This window comes from Chenopodium album, chromosome 1 (assembly GCF_948465745.1).
Source record: "Chenopodium album chromosome 1, dcCheAlbu1.1, whole genome shotgun sequence".
NCBI lineage: Eukaryota > Viridiplantae > Streptophyta > Magnoliopsida > Caryophyllales > Amaranthaceae > Chenopodium > Chenopodium album.
In genome coordinates this window covers 91,117,880-91,136,294 of record NC_137834.1, presented here as the reverse complement: position 1 = coordinate 91,136,294, position 18,415 = coordinate 91,117,880, and the positions used below count along the sequence as shown (strand labels likewise).

The window sequence follows — 18,415 nt, the reverse complement described above, 5'->3', positions numbered from 1 at the left end:
CAGAGATCAAAAGCTGAGTGAATTTTGGTGACTGAAAAATAATCAATTACAAAAATGCAATTGCATATTTCGCTTGTACTAACAGTGAAGTTAAGCACATCAGCATCTCAAGTAAATGTAAGGAAGAGGCAGAGGAGGCACAATGTTATTTTATAACTCAACATCAGTACAAACAATAGGGAAAAAGAGATATTCCTAAATCTCGCTGCAAAATTTGTTAGGGCCTCATCCCTCCTCACTAAAGCCCCGAATGAGGGCAAATGACAAATGGAGAGCGTAGCAGTTCCCAGCATCTCCCTTTGTTACATTAAATAGTTTTCGATGCATGTCAAACCTCTGCATTCTACTATTCCAATACATTATACATACTATTATTATACCAAGTATACCCACCCCAGTTCCAAAGGTGTGTATGATTAGCACTCACCTATACATTAATGTATGTCAATTCTCTCATGATCTATATATGATGCTAAACCTTTCAACTCTGGCCATCAGATTTCTCCTCTTCATCCTCTTCGAAACTAGAAGAGTTGCATTTCCTCGACTCCCCCAAGTGAAGTGGGCCTTTTGGAGAACCTGAATGCTGGAGATCTGTTGTCAAGCAGCCTAATTCAAGCTGATCTCCATAGTCCATTCCTAAGTCAGTTGTCAATTGATTGGTTTTGCTAGCAGCTGGAAGCTTTCGGACATGAAGCCTATATTTCTGCACATGAGCAAGCAGGCAATAAATTTATAAACTCCTAAGGATAAATTAAGGCTTCGTTTATAAACTCCTAATCATACAGTCATACAAGAGTATATCATCAGCTTGCCATATACATCTTAGAAGTAGTTCCGGTCCTCCATTGCATTATACAAGCAAAGAAGCAAACATTTTGAGATCTCTTGGAGAAAATATGATGAACATCTACAAAAACCATTTTCTCACGCCTATCATTGCCCCTTGTCCTATACTAACCAAGTAAGTTTCAAGCTAGTGTACTACATACGGGAGTACCAAGTTGAACAACAACCTAGCAAGAATTTTACCAAACTCAAAAACCCGATTAGAAGCCACCAGAAAATAAGTTATCGACCACAAAACCAAGGTGCAACGAACCAGAATCTACCCGATACAACGGATCATCATATTACCAAGTAACATGTATGAATATGAACGTCCCTCATCTCTTGCATGTCACTAGTCACGCAATATGAATGCAAGATGAATTACACGAGAAAAGAACATACAGTACAAAAGAATTTCACCTGTAAGTGGCTTTTAACTTCATCATTAGTGAGCCCATCCACTTTCATAAGCTCCTTTATCTGCTTAGGAGTAGCCACTGCAAACCAAACATGTAACACATGAACAACATATAATACTCTATCAAACACTAATTATGCATCATAAATTTAAATTATTGGTCCTATTATTTTTTTTGCATTACAATAAACAATAAAATTTTTGTATCATAACAAATCAGCAAGTACTGCTATTACAAGTTTACCAGGTTTGCAACAAACGTTACCAACCTCTTTTTCACCCATATTACCAAATTAAAATAGCATGCCTAACAACACCATATTAGCCAATTATGAAAATATTACTCTTATACTTTGAATTATTCAAAGTATCATTAGGATTAAGATTAATGCTTTAATGTTGTTCTTGACTTCTTGTCGTTATAGTACTTTTGAATCACCAAACTAATTTTTGTTAGGATTACTAAAAATTGAAAATTCAATTAGTAGCACGTAACCTCACCTTGGGCCCCACCGAGGCTTTCGAGGGCATCTACAAATCGCCGATGAAGCTCCGGCGACCAACACCGACGTCGTTTTCTAGTCGTCTGATACGACGGTTTGATTGCTGGTTTAGCAAAAACCGGACCGGAAAATATTCCACCGGTTCGAAGTTTAGCCGGACCGGGTTCGACCATTTCAAGAGGAGTGTTCAGACCGGGAGGTACCAACGAGAGTCCCGTGACATCTTCCCTAACTTTTTTTTCGAAAGACAAAACTGCCCCTTTCCCTTCATTTTTATGCGGCTCATAGTCGCCGCCTCCTTCTGCTGTCTGTAATGGTTAAAGCTTATAATTACCTTTTTATCCTCAACAACTCCAAATTAAAAAAAATTTAAAATTTAAAATTTAAAATACAAAATTACCGAACTCCATAGCTGAGCAGAGCTCATCCATGTCTTTTTCTCAAATTGTTTTTCCTCATTTTTCTTCACAACCTCTTTCAATTTGCTAATTGCTGTAATTAACACATAATTAAACAATTATTAAAAATAAACTATAGGTTCAAATTATTCGCATAACAAAAAATTATAACAGTTATAATAAAGAACATGAAGAAATAAATAAAGAAAACGAACCATCGTTTACGATAATGGAAGAGAGAGGGAGTTCACGGTGAAATGCCTGGATCTTCTTGAGCTCATCTTCGAGGCAGATAATAAAACCATTAAGCTTGGAAAGTTCACCCAAATCCGATATTCCGGCGACTAAAAATCGGGTTAAAACTTCAGGAGGATTTGGCAAGCTCAAACTCAATTGTGGAAAATTTGATGCCATTATTTGTCTGTTAATTTGATTAGATTTTAATTTGAATGTTAATTTATGAGGAGTGAGAAAATAGGTTCACACTTACAGTTGGAAGATAAGCATGACAGAAAATGAGAGGAGAAAAATACAAGAATAACAACTTATTTATAGGGATATATACAGAATAATATTGGAAGGAAAACGAAAACGGTTCCTCGCGTAAAATAGAATCTTGAAATTTTATTTATTTATTTATTAGTAATTCCTTTTTGTTTGTCTTTTCACTTTTTAAAATCAAGGGTGTAAAATTAAAGAAAGGATATAGGGGAATCAGAAGTGATTTTATTTTTTTCAAAATAAAAATTATAAGGGCGTGTGTTTTATGGATAAGCATATAGTTAGAGTGGTACATCCGTAATTCACATGTTTGTCCTACCAAATTTATTATTTTTCCATTTGTCAATAATTATATAATAGATTTTTATTGTGTAGAACTTTCTTATGGCACCTAATAAGTCCAAAACTAATACTGTGCTATGTGTATTGCCATCATCAAGTTACTCTCGATTTTAATTCATTGCAATAATAATTACTCCCATCGTTTTTAAATACTTGCTCCATTTCTTCATGTACGGAGTTTTAGGAGAAATTCGAGAAAATAATAAAATATGAAGGTAGTGAAGTATGTGGAAGAATATAAAATTGTAAAAAGCAAAAGTAGTGGAGAAAATATGAAATTAATAAAATATTATTCATGTTAGGTCCACTAGTGAAATAAATGAATTAAATAATATAAAAGTTTTCTAAATAAAGAAATGGATCAAGTAATTAAAAACGGTCGGAAAAGAAAAGTGGAGCAAGCATTTAAAAACAAAGGGAGTACTACGTATTACTCCGTATCATATATGACAATATGACATATTGTATGTATTAGGAGTTTCGAGAAATGTTTACATTTTAAGCTAAAAATAATCGTAATTATCCAACAGATGAATAAGCCCCCGATTGTTAGTCCGAAACCTTTAAAATTTCTCAAAAAGTGTGGATATTAGCCTTTAATTTTGGAATTTTTTGACTTTTTTTCACCCGAAAATAAAAAATTGCCGAAATGTTTACCATGGTCCCTAATATCCTCCGGGAGTCCAATTGGCTGAGTGGAACCGTCCAATTGGCTGAGTGGAACCATCCAATTTGCCTTTAAACGACCCATTTACCGGTTTACAACTTGCACCGATTTCATTAACTCGAGCCTACCACGAACATTTATGACAACAAATAATGATCATATATGGTTCCCAATGACATTATATGACCTCGAAATGTATTCCCTAAAATTTCAAAACATTTCAACACCTGGCCCCGAAACCTCCAAAAATTCTCAAAAAGTGTGGATATTAGACTTCATTTTTGGAATTTTTTTCACTTTTTTTGCCCAAAAATAAAAATTGCCGAAATGTTTACCAAGGTCCCTAATATCCTTCGGGAGTTCAATTAGGTGACGATTAGCGTCGTTTTAATATCCTTCGGGAGTTCAATTAGGTGGGAGGAATGATGTGTCTATTTTATATAGTATTTTACCCCCTTTCCTTGGTCATAATTAGTAGTGTTTTTGGCTCTTTAGAGCCACTTTTATTACTAATTGGTGTTTTCTAGTGTTTTCGTAGATTTGGTTGACTTTTACAGGGAATTACACTTTTGGAGTATTTTCCCGAGATAATTTGGAGCAATCACGAGCACTGGAGAAACACGACCAGATTTTATAGCCCATGGCCGGTTAGAGCCATCGAACCGGTGATTAAGGGCTCGGTATAGGTGATACCGGGGCATTTGGATCGAGTATTAAAGACCGGAAGAGGAAACCCAGATTGGCCCGAAGAATTGGAGTCAATCGTAGTCCAAATAGTGGCCCAAGAGAGCCGCCCGGCCAAAGAGGCTGGCGCACGGAGGCGCGCCCGGCCGGGCGGGAGAAGCTAAGGTCGGCGCCCGGTGACACGCCCGGCCGGGCGCAAGATTTCACTTGAAGAACAAAAAGGCGCGCCCGATCGGGCGCGTGTATTTATTAGGAGACGATTAGTGTCGTTTTAATTTGTTTTAGTTTAGGATTTGTACGGAGTATAAATACTCCTCCGTAATACGATTTTAATCTCTGATTCTCTCTCTCTCTCTCTCTCTCTCTCTCTCTCTCTTTTACTCTCTTAATTGTTTTCGTAGATTTTTTTCTCTTAAACCTTTGTTCTTAATCTACTCTTAATTCCAAATTTATTTTGGTAACGATTTCTCTTCTCTTAATCTTAGTTGTTTATTTCATTCATTTTCTCATGTCTTGTTTAATTACTTTGTTTAGTTTATTTTCTATTATGTGTGAGTAGTTTCATTCTAGGGTTTATGGGGATCCATAATTAATATGAAGGGATAATTTGTTATTATTGATTATTGGTATTGCATGATAATTTCTTATTGAATTGTTTTAATTCTTTGCAATTAGATTATGAATCGAGTAGATGTAATTTGATTGTGAATGTTTAGCAATATTGAATTGATGAATCGAGCAGATGTTAATTTAATATTAAAGGCTATTTTTAATAAGAACTTAGATCTAGTAAATTGCGAGAGCCTGTTAGATCTATGTTGATTAATAAATTGCGAGAGCCTGTTAATCATGTTATTTGTGCAATGTTAATTATTAATTATTATGTTTTATCCCGGAATATTAATTATTGGTGAACCTGTGACCCTGGGCCTTCTTATTATTGTTTTTCTCCTTAAATTTATTCTTCGTAGTATAGAATTTATTCCCAAAAATATTGGTTACTTAGATAATTTAGATTATAATAATCAATTAGGAGTAAAAAGACTTGTTTCCCTATGGAGTTCGACCTTAATTCCCTATCTACTTTAGTTAGAGGACTTAGGTATTTACTTTTGATTAGGGGATACGACTTTACCCTGTCAAGGAACCGGCTAATTTGCCTTTAAACGACCAATTTACAACTTGCACTAATTTCATTAACTCAAGCATACCACGAACATTTATGACAACATATAATGATCACATGTGGTTCCAAATATCATTAAATGACCCCGATATGTATCCCCTAAAATTTCAAGACTTTTCGACACCGGGCCTCAAAACCTTCAAAAATTCGCAAAATGCGTGGATATTAGACTTCAATTTTGGATTTTTTGAATTTTTTTCGCCCGGAAATAAAAATTGTCGTAATGTTTACAATGGTTCCTAATACCCTCCGGGAGTCCACCTGGCTGGGTGCAACCATCCAATTTGCCTTTAAACAGCTGACTTTTACCGGTTTACAACTTGCATCGATTTCATTAACTCAAGCCTACAGCGAACATTTATGACAAAAAATAATTTTGAGAGTTCAAATAATGATCATATATGGTTCCAAACGACATTATATGACCCCGAAATGTATTCCTTAAAATTTCAATACTTTTCGACACTAGGCCCAGAAATATCCAAAATTTCTCAAAAAGCGTGGATATTAGACTTCAATTTTTGAATTTTTTAACTTTTTTTCGCTCGGAAATAAAATTTGCCGAAATGTTTAAAATGGTCTCTAATACCCTCCGGGAGTTCAATTGGGTGGGTGTAACCATCCAATTTGCCTTTTGAACGGCCTATTTACCGGTTTACAACTTGCACCGATTTCATTAACTCAAGCTTACCACGAACATTTATGACAACATATAATGATCATATATGGTTCCAAACGACATTATATGACTCCGAGATGTAATTCTAAAATTTCAAGGCTTTTCGACACCTGGCCTCGAAATCTCCAAAATTTCTCAACAAGCATAATCTTGCTTAAGCCTTTAACTTTGGAATTTTTTGAATTTTTTTTCGCCAGGAAATAAAAAATTGCCGAAATATTTAGCATGGTCCCTAATATCCTCCGAGAGGCCAATTGGATGGGTGGAACCATCCAATTTGCCTTTAAACGACCAATTTACCGGTTTACAACTTGCATCGATTTTATTAACTCAAGCCTACCACGAACATTTATGACAACATATAATGATCATATATGGTTCCAAACGGAATTATATGACCTCGAGATGTATTCCCTAAAATCACATGGATTTTAGACACTGTGTCCCAAAACCTCCAAAATTTCTTAAAAAACGTGGATATAAGCCTTCAATTTTGGAATTTTTTTAATTTTTTTCGCCCAAAAATAAAAATTGTCGAAATTTTTACCATGGTCCCTAATACCCTCCGAGAGACCGAGAGTTAAATTGGGTGGGTGGAACCATCCAATTTGCCTTTAAACGACCAATTTACCGATTTACAACTTGCACCGATTTCATTAATTTAAGCCTATCACGAACATTTCTGACGACAAATAATGATCATATATGGTTCCAAAGGACATTATTTGACCCCGAGATGTATCCCATAGAATTTCAAGACTTTTCGACACCGGGCCCCAAAACCTCCAAAATTTCTCAAAAAGCGTGGATATTAGCCTTCAATTTTGGAATTTTTTGACTTTTTTTTCGCTCGAAAATAAAAATTGCCAAAATGTTTACCATGGTCCATAATACTCTCAAGGAGTCCAATTGGGTGTGTGGAAGCATCCAATTTTCTTTTAAACGGCCAATTAACCGGTTTACAACGACCAATATAATTAACTTGCACCAAACCCGACTTGAACCGAAATTGATCCAAACCCGTTTTAACCCGTCAAAACCCGAATTTAACCCGACTTGTTAATAACCTGACCTGAATTCAACCTGACCCGTTCCTAACCCGACCCGAAATCAACCCGACTTATTATTGACCTGACCCAAATTCAACTCGACTTGTTATTGACCCGACCCAAGTTTTACTAGACCTATTACTTACCCGACCCAAAAATTCAACCCGATCTGTTACTAACTCGACTCGAAATTAACACGACTTGTTATTGACCTGACCTAAATTCTAACCCGCAAAGTATTGACTTTAACTGAACCCGACTCGTACGAGAATTATCCTAACCCGTTTTAACACGTGAAAACCCGAATTAAACCCGACCTATTGTTCACCCGACCCGAATGTAACCCGACCTGTTATTAACCTGACCTAAACCCGACCCAAACCCGATAAGAAGTATGACCCGATGTGACCTGACTCAAGCATGACCTAACCCAAACCCGGCCCACATAGGTTATGGAATTAATCCGAATTTACCCGACCCACTCTAACCCAACCCAAACCCAACCCGTTTACCCGAATTGACAGCTCTAATTGTTACCACAAAAAAATAATCTATTAGTCAAAATTTGAATTGTCTCCAATAATATCAATTGTTTTTCTACATTCTTACCCAAATTAGCTTAAAACATTCTTAAATTGTACAACCAACTCAAACAAGTAATATACCCTATGCCTTTATTTGGGTAAATTAACTTTCAAGTTGCACAACTTTTTAGTCATTGTCAATTAATTTGAGCACATTTTTTCTCTTATACGTAACGATATCATTATCTCTTATCCAACAAATATTGTTTTATAAAGTGGTGTGTACGTAAAGAGGTGATTTTTAATATTTAAATGGCCATTCCAATATTTTTTGGAACCGGGAGAGTAACTCTAACCATTTGAGTTATAAATTCATCAATGTTGATTCATGCAAATTTGTAAATTTTAGATGTATATTACTCTAAATTTGGATCTACCCTGCAATCCAAAAATAAAAATACTAAAAAATCATCATATTGTGTCGTTATACTCTTAAAAAATGAACAAATTTGTTAAAGTTTATTATATTATACAGTATTCGATACGGTATTTATCTTAATTAAGACATGAAGCACATGCTAAATTAGGTATAAGAGCTCATTTTAAGAGCTACTCGTAGTTGAGTACTGTTGAGTTTTATGCAAGATAGCAAGAAGAATAGTACTTGCACCATTTGGTACTTTTACAAGCTCATCATAACAAAGGCTGACCTATGAGTAAGTCCGAATTCGTATTCCCATTGTAAAATTTAATTGCACTGCGAGTACCATTTAATATTTACGTCCATTCTAATTTAATTGTAATATTAATCATCAAGAATTTATGACATGGACACGTTAATAATACCTCTTTTTTCCAACAAAAAAAAATAAAAAATAAAAATAAAAATGGGGCTAATCTCATTCTCATTTGATTACAAAATCCTCCACTATTTCTCAATCATTATATATTCTTTTCGATTAAAATATAATTAAAGACATCCAACAACTTATCACCTAAAACTCTTTACAATCCTCGATGTGATAATCAGATTGAGACAAAGGGAGTACTTATTATATTATTTTTCATGTGACTATTAAATCGATTTTTGTATCACTTTAAAGGCGGTCCAGGACTTTTAGTATAGGACATGCCATACAAATTAAGTAGCCAAAAATTTAAATCCAAAAAAAAAAAAAAGTTAGTCATAGGCATGACCTCCAACACAAGGAGATGTATTGATTACCAATTACAATGCAAACCAACTCAGCCAATTAATAATTTTACTTTAAATATTTACAACAATTCTCTACCCTTTTAAAAACCAGAAGTTATGTTACTATTTGAAATCTATAGTGTGCTTCCGAAAATACCCCTCTATTGTTTATTCTTTAACAAAAATGCCCTTGTTGTCTGTGTCCTTTGGTCCAATTTCTTTTCCTCTACCTCTCCCGAATTCCCTCATAGCCATTCATCTCTTTGACTTCATTTCCATTTCCAAATTTCCACAACAGTCATCGGTCAACACTCAATCTTTACTTGTCTCTCTCCTCTATTTCACCATTCCATGATTTCACCTTCATCACCTTCATCTTAATCCCCCTCAAATTCTTCAATACCAAACCAAATTTCAGAAAATCAATGAATTTGGGGATTGGGTTTAATTTGTAATTAGAACTTTCAATTGAAGATTTAATTTAAAGAGATTATATTATCAATCTATAATTCCGCCGAGCAACAACAACGAAGAAGCAAGATAAAAAAAATGGGTATTTCTTTTTTTTGGATTTTATATGTTGTTAGCTTACATTTATATGAGCTGATGTTTCTCTTTGATTTTTTTGGGTTGTAAAGGAGCTGAAGGATCTACATGTGGAGTTCGATATTTTTATGCCAAATTGGAGAAATCTGCTTCATTTGTTCGACCTGAGGAAGCTATCGTCGATCCCCAGGTCATTAGGGATGAAGTTGATGAGGAAGATGGCGAAGATCGATACAATGACGATTTTCTCAAGTAATCGTTTTCTCCCCCTTTTATTTAATTTAATTACATTTAAGGAGCGTTCATGTTTCATGCTGTAAATTAAATGATAATTTTATAAAGTGTTGTTAATGTGTTCGTCATAATGTTTTTGGCCTGGCTCAAAAAGGGGGTTTTAGTTGCTGATAGGATTATTTAGAAAGAGTTGTTGATGTGTTGGTCATACAGTTTTTGATATGGCTGTTAAGTAGGGAGAGAATTAGCTATGAGCGAGCTGTATATCTTCCATAAATGTATCGCATCATAGTGTCACCGTTCTATAATATAGGTAATCTATGTGTAAATGTGTGTTAACTATGAACCTAAGAATTTTGAAGGAAATATATCTGTTGTTGCTTAGTTCAAAAAATTGCAATCCGCATTTTAATACCATATTGATAGAATTTAGAAGCATTAAAAAAAAAAATCTCGGATCTCACCATGTGGGGTTTTCCCCTTTCGGGTAACCCATCACTTAACATAGAAGCTAAGTAGACATTTCTGGATTGTATAAGTAGAAACACAAATGATGGCATACATGCTTTGATTACCACTGATAATTTAATCTGATTAGATTTTATCCTGTAATGAAAGCTATCATTTGCACTTGTTCTGTTTTTGTAGGCTGTGCCATATATGCTGAGTTTTATCGGAATAATTAGAGATGAGTTCTTTTATCTTGCTTAAATTTTCCTACATTGTTGATTGCTTTTTCTACTCATGGTTTGGACTGTTTTTTTAATATGATTGGTTGCTGCTTTTGTAAGTCACCAATAAATTAGAGGACAAAATAATTGATGACATAGTCTCACAATGCAGAGAGTTAGGGCAGTGGGTTACTCTCAGCCTATCAATATCGGTGAAATATTTTCCGAAGGGTCTCTGAAATTCTGAATCCATATGCTTGCTGATGGAGATGATCCTTATGCATTTAATTAAAGGTAGAAAATTATATCCTTGTATCTTTCTGCATAAAATAATGCTATTTGATTCTTTTTACTCTGATGTTAGGTCAGATTAACAGTGTTGAAATCAGAGGGGTGGATTGGAAAAGCTTATGGAGAATCGTAGCCTTCAGTTCACTCAATTAAGGTACAATTTTTTTGCTTTTTTTTTCCCTATAATTTGGTTTATAATGTGAGATTCGTTGGGTTATATGTGTGGGATGAACTGGGTTATTTTTCATGGCTTAAAAAAGAGATTATTGGGATCGAAAAAAATACTACTCCTATTGAAATCAATTACTGTGATATGTTATTCATAATTTCCTAAATTAGTTTATGGGTAATCTTGCTATTGTGATTTTAATGTCATAGATCTATTTTCTTAGCCATATTGAAGATTCTGTTTAATTCAAATTTGGGGTTCTCTATGTTGAGGTGAGTATAGATTTAAGTAAATGATTAGTCATCTTTATATATTGATTGCCTGATTGGTAACTGAATTAGCTTTACCTTGAATTGAGAATTTCTTCATTTGCTGACAACATAACTGATATACAAAGTAGTTATTTACGATCTATAATTTGTGATTTTTATTTTAGTGTTGTGGTTATTGTTAAATTCAATATTATATTAGGGTACCTCAAAATATTGGAATTTATGTTATTTTTAGCTTCCACCCCTACTTTTACATGGTTTGATTTAGCTTTAAAGGGTCATCTTTATACGAACTTTAATTTTTTTAGATTGTTGATTATAATTTATGACCTTAAATTTTTGTTTAGGTATTCAAGTTTCAGCTCATTTTTTTTATTGGGTGATCGATTTTGAGTTCAGTTTTGGTCTGTGTAATTCGGTCATCGAATTTTTTGCTTAGATTTTTCTAGGTTGCCGATTTTTACTTGGATTTTGTCTTGGTGGTCTCAGAGTCTTATTATAGCTTAATTTTATCAAGGTTGTCAATTTTGAGTTTGAATTTCTCCGGATTATCGATTTTAAGCTGGAAATTTTTTGGGTTTTCAGAAAAGAAGAGATGTTTGGGGGAAAGGTTTTTGAAACAGGAATATTTGATGAGAGAGAAAAAGAACGGGGGTAGGGGAGGGAATTCATCAATTGCTGCTAAATTTGCATTTTTTTTCTGTCAGCTTTAACGTCAAACACGGTGATCTCTGATGAGAATTCTGGCGGCGAGAAATTTTTGTCAATTCCTGGCGTTGATGTTTTAAAGCTCAAAATTCAAAGGGGGAACGAGTTGTAGCTGTGTATGTAAACTCTAAAGCCTCATTTAATTTGCTTTATCATCATGGCAGTGTCGGTGATTTAGGTCCGATGTTTGAGCTTTTTATGGAGCTTAGCAGTCGTCTTCGTGTTTATCTTATGGGTAAATTTCTAAATTTTTCTAATCTCTGATATGTTTTAGCTTTCAAGGGTTATTAGCTGAAATTTGTTTGCCCCATAAAGCATGAAATTTTATACCTCATGATAGACAATTTTCGAGTCCGTATGAGTAGATGGTAAACAAGTGCTTTAGGGTTTTGGTTAATTTGGTATACATTAGAGGCATAGATAGCAAGATTTAGGAAAGTCATGAACTGTATAAATTTGGGGTTTTGGATTTGGAGTGTTTCTTGAATTTGGAACTTGTATAACAAGTTTGAGTGTAATTAAGAAACACAAGTTATAAACAAGTTTGAGTGTAATTAAGAAACACAAGTTATAAACAGAAGTTAAAAAAAAAAAATTTTAAATTATGGTCCTCTTCTCATGAATAATGCTGTGGTAGAAGTTAGGCCTGTTGGTTTGATTTTACTTTGATATTCACAGAACATCTTATTGCTTTTACAGAGGAAGGTTAAGTAATTTTCAGTCAGATCCAACATCTGTAGGTCAGGGGATTGTAAAGGTTGAATATGAGAGAAGCTCACTGGAAATGAAGAACTTTGAGATGATCTTGAGAAGATACAAATTCATTTTTTAAGGTAAATTTATTTAATATTTATACTGAGGTAAATTTATTTAATATTTATACTGAGGTAAATTTATTTAATATTTATACCGAAGATACAAAACCAACGGTAGGTCATGCTCACCATCATCATCAATCCCGAATCTCAATAAAATCAACGCGGAAGGAGAAAATGTTGAAACCGGAGGCAAATTGATGATTGCGGGTGGCGGATTGGCGGTAATTGGTGGCGTTGGCTGTGATTTGGTGCGCAATTGAAGAATTGGTGATGTGGGGGTTGCTGGTGGCTGCTGTTTGTGAGGGAGAAGAGAGTTGTGGTTGGGTGAGGTGGGGGATTCTGGCTCGTTGGTGGGGTGTGTGGGAGTTTTTGGTGGTGAGGATTGGCTGCGGTGGTTGGGAATTGGTGGAATTGGGAATGTAGAAGGGTGGGGGTGGAATCGAGACTGGTTGGTGGGTTGTGTGGGAGTTTTGGCCTGTTAGGTGGGGGGGAGGTTGGCAGCGCCGCAGCGGTAGTCGGGAAGGGGATGGGGCAGTTCTGGTGGTGGGATGGGACAGTTCTGGTGGTGGGATGGGACTAAAGTGGTGTAGTAGTGGTGGTGATGGAGAGAGGGGTGGAGCAGTGGTGGTGTTTGGGGAAGGAGAGACAAAAGAACAAAAATTATTTAAGGAGTAGTGGGATCGTGGAGAAGAGTAGGGTCAAGGATTTGGGGGTTAGCGAGTAGGTAGGCTCGGGGTGGGGGAGGTGGGCTGGTCACCAGCAGCTAATTCAGATCTCATCATCTAACTTTCTCTCCTATTTCTCTCATCCATTTTCTTTTTTTTTTGGAAACTTTGATTTAATGTTTGATCTGAACTTTTTGATAGCTTATTGATGATAATTATTGATGTTAATTTTTGATAGTGTAATAGAAACTGGGTTTGTTGCAAGGTGATTATTCTGAATATTTATTGCAAGACGTTGTTCTTTATTATTGAAAATCTAGCGGATCAAATAGGTCCGAGAATTATGGGATGGGAGGGAGTATTGATTTTCAAGAAGCTAGCATCGGTTCTAGGTCTAACAAGAGTAATAGGAATTTAGGAAGTGGAAGACAGTGATACATAAGCAAAATCGAGTGATATTGGTTCTTAAGATCAATGAAATTCAGCTCATGGATATTTGCGGTAGAATTTCGTAAGCAAAATCGAGTGATATTTGTGTGAAAACTGTATTGGTGAAATGTACATTGATCATTCTCCCACATGATATAAGTTTTATTTTTGCAATCATGTTGATTAAAGGGAAGGGGTTTAGGTGTCTACCATGGTTTGTTAAGTGATCATAGCAATTTAGGAGAATGTAGTATCTTATCTGGTTATGTAGAGTGAATTACATTATTTGTTTCCCATGAAGTAAAAATATAGTACTCCAATATGGTAGTTTCATGAGAGAGTACTGAAAGTAGAATTTATGTGAGGAATATTATGAGAATAGGACTACTGGGGGTAGGAAGAGAAATGAGATTTTGTGGGATAAACATAGCATGAGATTTCTTTTATGGTAAGTTGACTAATTATATAAAAATGAATAGAAGTTTTTTGTATGTATTTTCAATTAAATTTTTGGGAAAATGAAATGGATTGAATTTTGTTGTTGACTTTTGTAGGAATGTCTGAAATATATTATTCTTGAATGCCATTTATCTTCTTTGGAATATTGAACTAATACTTGTAATTAGTGATGTTACAGTACCAAAAATTGTATGAGTCCTTTAATTGAATTCTATTAACATATGCTGGTCAGGGGGCAATTCTCACGCCTTCCGGCGAGGATTCAAATTCGGAGGACCCGAAATCTCAGGAATATATATTGGTATATAATTTCAGAATTTTATGTTAGAGTAATACCTTTTTTTTATTGTATTTACTGTATAAATATGTTTATTGGGATTTTACATTTGTTTTTTGGGTGTTTGAATTCTGTGTTTGGTAAGGGAATAATATAATGATACGGCTGCACATATTTAATTAATCATTTTTCATTATCTCGGCTCCATAAGAACATTACCCCCTTAGCTCTAGCTAATAAGTGTTATTAATTTTCTTTGTATAATTCGTAATTAAAGTAAGCTATATTAATTATTGACGTGTTTAGCTTAATGGTTAATGGTTGTGTATAAGCTATTGGAATCAAGAAGGAGGTAATGGACAAATTAGTGGATTAGCTGACTTTAATATGCATTAATAGTTGTTCCAGACATTGCCATGATAGCTATGGACAATGAAAAGGGTCTTGCCACACCAATTGACTAATAAATGAATTTTTTGAAAAATGGAAACCGGAACATAAAACAAACGGTTCTTATGGAGCTCTATCTTCTATGTGTATCAAATCCAGTTAGAGCTAATGTTATAGAAACCTTGACCTATCCTCTTATTTTTCTTACTTGGTTTAGCGGTACATGTGGGAGGCTTGTCAAGATTTGACTTTAATAATACTGATGGTAGCTGTCGTGACATCTTTGGCTCTCGGTATTACATACATCAAAGCCTGAGGCCTTTAAATTTTAGAGTTTAGGAAAAGGAGTATTGATCTATATGGTTCTATTGTTATATTTTTCCACAGACTACAACTGCTTTAAGGTAATATTGTCAAGATAATTTTTCATGCTTTATTTATAGGGTTTTGGAAGTTTGAGAGGCTAATATTATGACTAAATTGAGGAGTAAGAGGTTGATTGTGTGTGTTTAAAGGTGAACAATTGTTCTACTTTATAGAAAAATATTCTGTTTGTTTGTAATTTGGATTTTACTAGAAAATATATGTAGAGCAAAAAATTCAACCGTATGGTAGAATCGTCATAGAAAGGAGGGAGGGGGAGTGGGAGAGGGGGGAAGAGGAGCGAGGGAGAGGGTGAGGTGGAGAAAGGGAATAAAGGAATAAAGGACGGGCTAAGAGAGAAGAGGAGGGGGCACACTGAGAGAAGAGAAGAGAAGGTTTAGGACTTAGGAGAGAGAGAAAGAAAGAGAGGTAGGGAGAGAGATATAGAGTGAGAAAAAGGGCCTGGGAGTGAGGAGCCGAAAGAAGAGATAGAAAGAGGAGTTGGGAGAAAAAGAGAGTGAGAAAGAAGGCCACGAGAGAGAAATAAGGATTGAAAGAGAGAGAAATAGAGCTATAAGGGAAACTGGGGATAGGTTTTACTTTATTCTTTTATAATATTCTCCCGTTTCATAATTAGAAGCTTGTTTTCATTTTTTGGGTGTTCATTGACCGAGTAACCCGTATAATACTAACTGAGTTATATTATGCCAATTTTTTTTATCAGTACCAATAGAAAATGAGCTTCACTTCACTAATATAACTTTTTTAGCTTAAATAGATCATGTTTACTTTATTCATCATAATCTAAATTTAATTTCTATAAAATTGTAAGAAAATCTCGAATTTACTTTAGCTCATAGAAATGAAAAAGTTCTTTGCGGTAAGTGTTGTGGCTTTTTAATGTTTTGGATTGATGCAAAGTCACGACATTAAGTAAGAGTTTATTTTCATTAAATTTATAGATTTTATACTCAAGCTCCATGAATAAATATAATCATATATGGTAATGAGTTTATTTTCATTGAATTCAAAATTTTCAATATGTTTGGCAGGAAAGTGGTAGTGTTTATTTGCTTATTTTATTTGATGCTGCAGGTTGATGATCTTGTTAGTCTAAAACAATATTATGGAGGATTTGAAGCCAGTGAAGGATACCAACCATATGAATATTGCTTGATCTCAGGATTTGAAATTAGAACCAATTAAGCAAGATGAATTGTGATATGTAACGGAGGATAATACTTTTTATAATTAATCAAAGGTAGCTTTTATTTCAACAAAGAATATGCGGTACGAGATGCAGCCTTCGATGATGTGTACAAATTTTTAAGGGTGAGCAAATTATTTAGGCATGAGCAAACTATGCGGAGGTGAACAAACTGTTTTAGTGTAATGTAATTTGAATATGATTTCTAGGAGTAAAATTCTTTAGAGGTGAACAAATTATTTAAAGAAGAGCAATTTTGTATGGGTAAACAATTTATTTAGGAGGTAAATTGTATATGAATTTTAAAGGTGGAAAACTATTTTGAAGTGAGGTAATTGTATATGACATTTAGAGGGTGAGAAAACTATTTATAGGTGGGTAATTTTGTATGATTTTTAGGATTTAATAAATTCAATAAAGGTAAGCAAATACTTTATGGGTGAGTAATTTTTATAAAGGTGAGTAATTGTATACAATATTAATATGCTTTTAGACAATATGAATAATAACATCTTTATACTTTACATAACATTTTATTATTCTTACATTTTCCATCAAATATCAATTATAACCTAACAAAACAATAACAATTATTTCTACTCCTTAACGATAAAACAACAATTAGTATTATTCACTTACACTACCTCATTATCGACAGTTAACATTAGTTATTGGGCTATAATCTTTTAAGTCTTAGACTCAAAATTATCGACAGTTAACAATTATTTCGTAACAGTTAACAATTATGACTCAGGGCCGTGACATCATCTAAAAGAGCTTTGGCTAGGGACCTTTCTCAGGTTGATGGTGGTAGTAAGAAGAGAGTGGAGAGACTTGTCAAGTGGCAATTTCCTAGAGAAGGGTGGGTTCGCCTTAATACCGATGGTGCCTCGAAAGGCAATCCTGGAGATGCTGGTGCAGGAGGGATTATTCGAGGGCATAGAGGAGAGGTGTTCGAAGTGTTTGCTGCTAACTGTGGGAATTGTACCTGTACGAGAGCTGAACTGTTGGCTGTGCTGCGTGGGCTCTCAATTGCTTGGGATGGAGGACACCGAAAGATCCATATTTCAGTAGACTCGGAAGTTGTTGTTCGTTTGCTTATGGATGATGATCCTACAAGCTCTTCGTATATTCACATCATTCGCCGATGCAAAGCTCTCATTTCTCAAAGGGAGTGAGAGGTGACCATCAATCACTGCTATAGAGAGGCTAATCGGGCTGCGGACTGGTTAGCTAATTTTGGGTGAATGCGAGTGAGAAATTTACCATGTTTGAGGCGATCCCGAAGGATCTTCGTGCTATTTTATTGGAGGACCTCAGTGGCGTTGCTTGGGCTAGGATGGTGCCGGAGAATTAGAGTAGCTTAGAGCTAAGCTAGTTATTTGTTTTATTTTGTTTTTGCTGTATGTTTGTTCTTTTTGTTTTTGTTTTCTTTCGTTTTAGTGTTCTTTTTGGGGCTTGCCCCTCTCTTGCACCAAAAAAAAAAAAAAAAAAAAAAAAAAAAAACGGGCTGGACATCATCAAATTATTAGAAAGTCACTTTTCGTAACTTTTCTTATATGCACAATATCTATACACACGTATGTGAATCGTTTTTTTTTTTTTTTTTATAATTTTTAGACAACGATTTGTCACATAACATAATATTTCTTTAAAACAATACATAAAAATTATTAAGATTGATATTTAACAAAAATTAGACCATACATCAAGAAATTATGACGCTCTACGATAAATCTGTATCTCCTAATCTTAGGCAATAATAAGATTCAAATATTTACAAATTTTACGACCTCTCATTGAATACCTAGCTACATCTAAACCCGGTTTTAACACAAAATCAAATAATATTGTATCACCCTTTACATACAGTAGCTAAATTAGATTAGTACGGCCCATCTATTTAACGACAACATTAATCACAGTCATTCCGTGTTTA

General features: G+C 34.6%; 1 protein-coding gene and 1 long non-coding RNA gene across 2 annotated transcripts; one reads left to right on the top strand and one right to left on the bottom strand.

The window, feature by feature from the left end:
- Positions 1 to 134: 134 nt before the first annotated feature.
- On the bottom strand, positions 135 to 2,777 carry LOC145626925 (transcription factor HHO5-like). The gene is made up of 5 exons (XM_081679374.1): positions 2,366 to 2,777; positions 2,153 to 2,244; positions 1,751 to 2,060; positions 1,252 to 1,328; positions 135 to 706 (listed from the first exon to the last, which is right to left on the bottom strand). Exons 1-5 carry the CDS (start codon positions 2,562 to 2,564, stop codon positions 482 to 484), a joined length of 903 nt encoding a protein of 300 aa, XP_081535500.1. The 5' UTR covers positions 2,565 to 2,777; the 3' UTR covers positions 135 to 481.
- Positions 2,778 to 9,570: 6,793 nt separating this feature from the next.
- On the top strand, positions 9,571 to 12,979 carry LOC145626918 (uncharacterized). The gene is made up of 5 exons (XR_014111181.1): positions 9,571 to 9,775; positions 10,406 to 10,722; positions 10,793 to 10,873; positions 12,033 to 12,103; positions 12,568 to 12,979. It is a non-coding gene; the product is annotated as an uncharacterized LOC145626918 (long non-coding RNA).
- The last annotated feature ends 5,436 nt before the right edge of the window (positions 12,980 to 18,415 follow it).

Excerpts from the sequence above, each read along its gene's own strand:
- LOC145626925 (XM_081679374.1), bottom strand. The coding sequence starts at position 2,564 with ATGGCATCAAATTTTCCACAATTGAGTTTGAGCTTGCCAAATCCTCCT. Across the intron at positions 2,061-2,152 it reads CTGCTCAGCTATGGAGTTCG|ACAGCAGAAGGAGGCGGCGA; the intron begins GTAATTTTGTAT and ends TAACCATTACAG. Across the intron at positions 1,329-1,750 it reads AAGCCTCGGTGGGGCCCAAG|TGGCTACTCCTAAGCAGATA; the intron begins GTGAGGTTACGT and ends TTTGGTTTGCAG.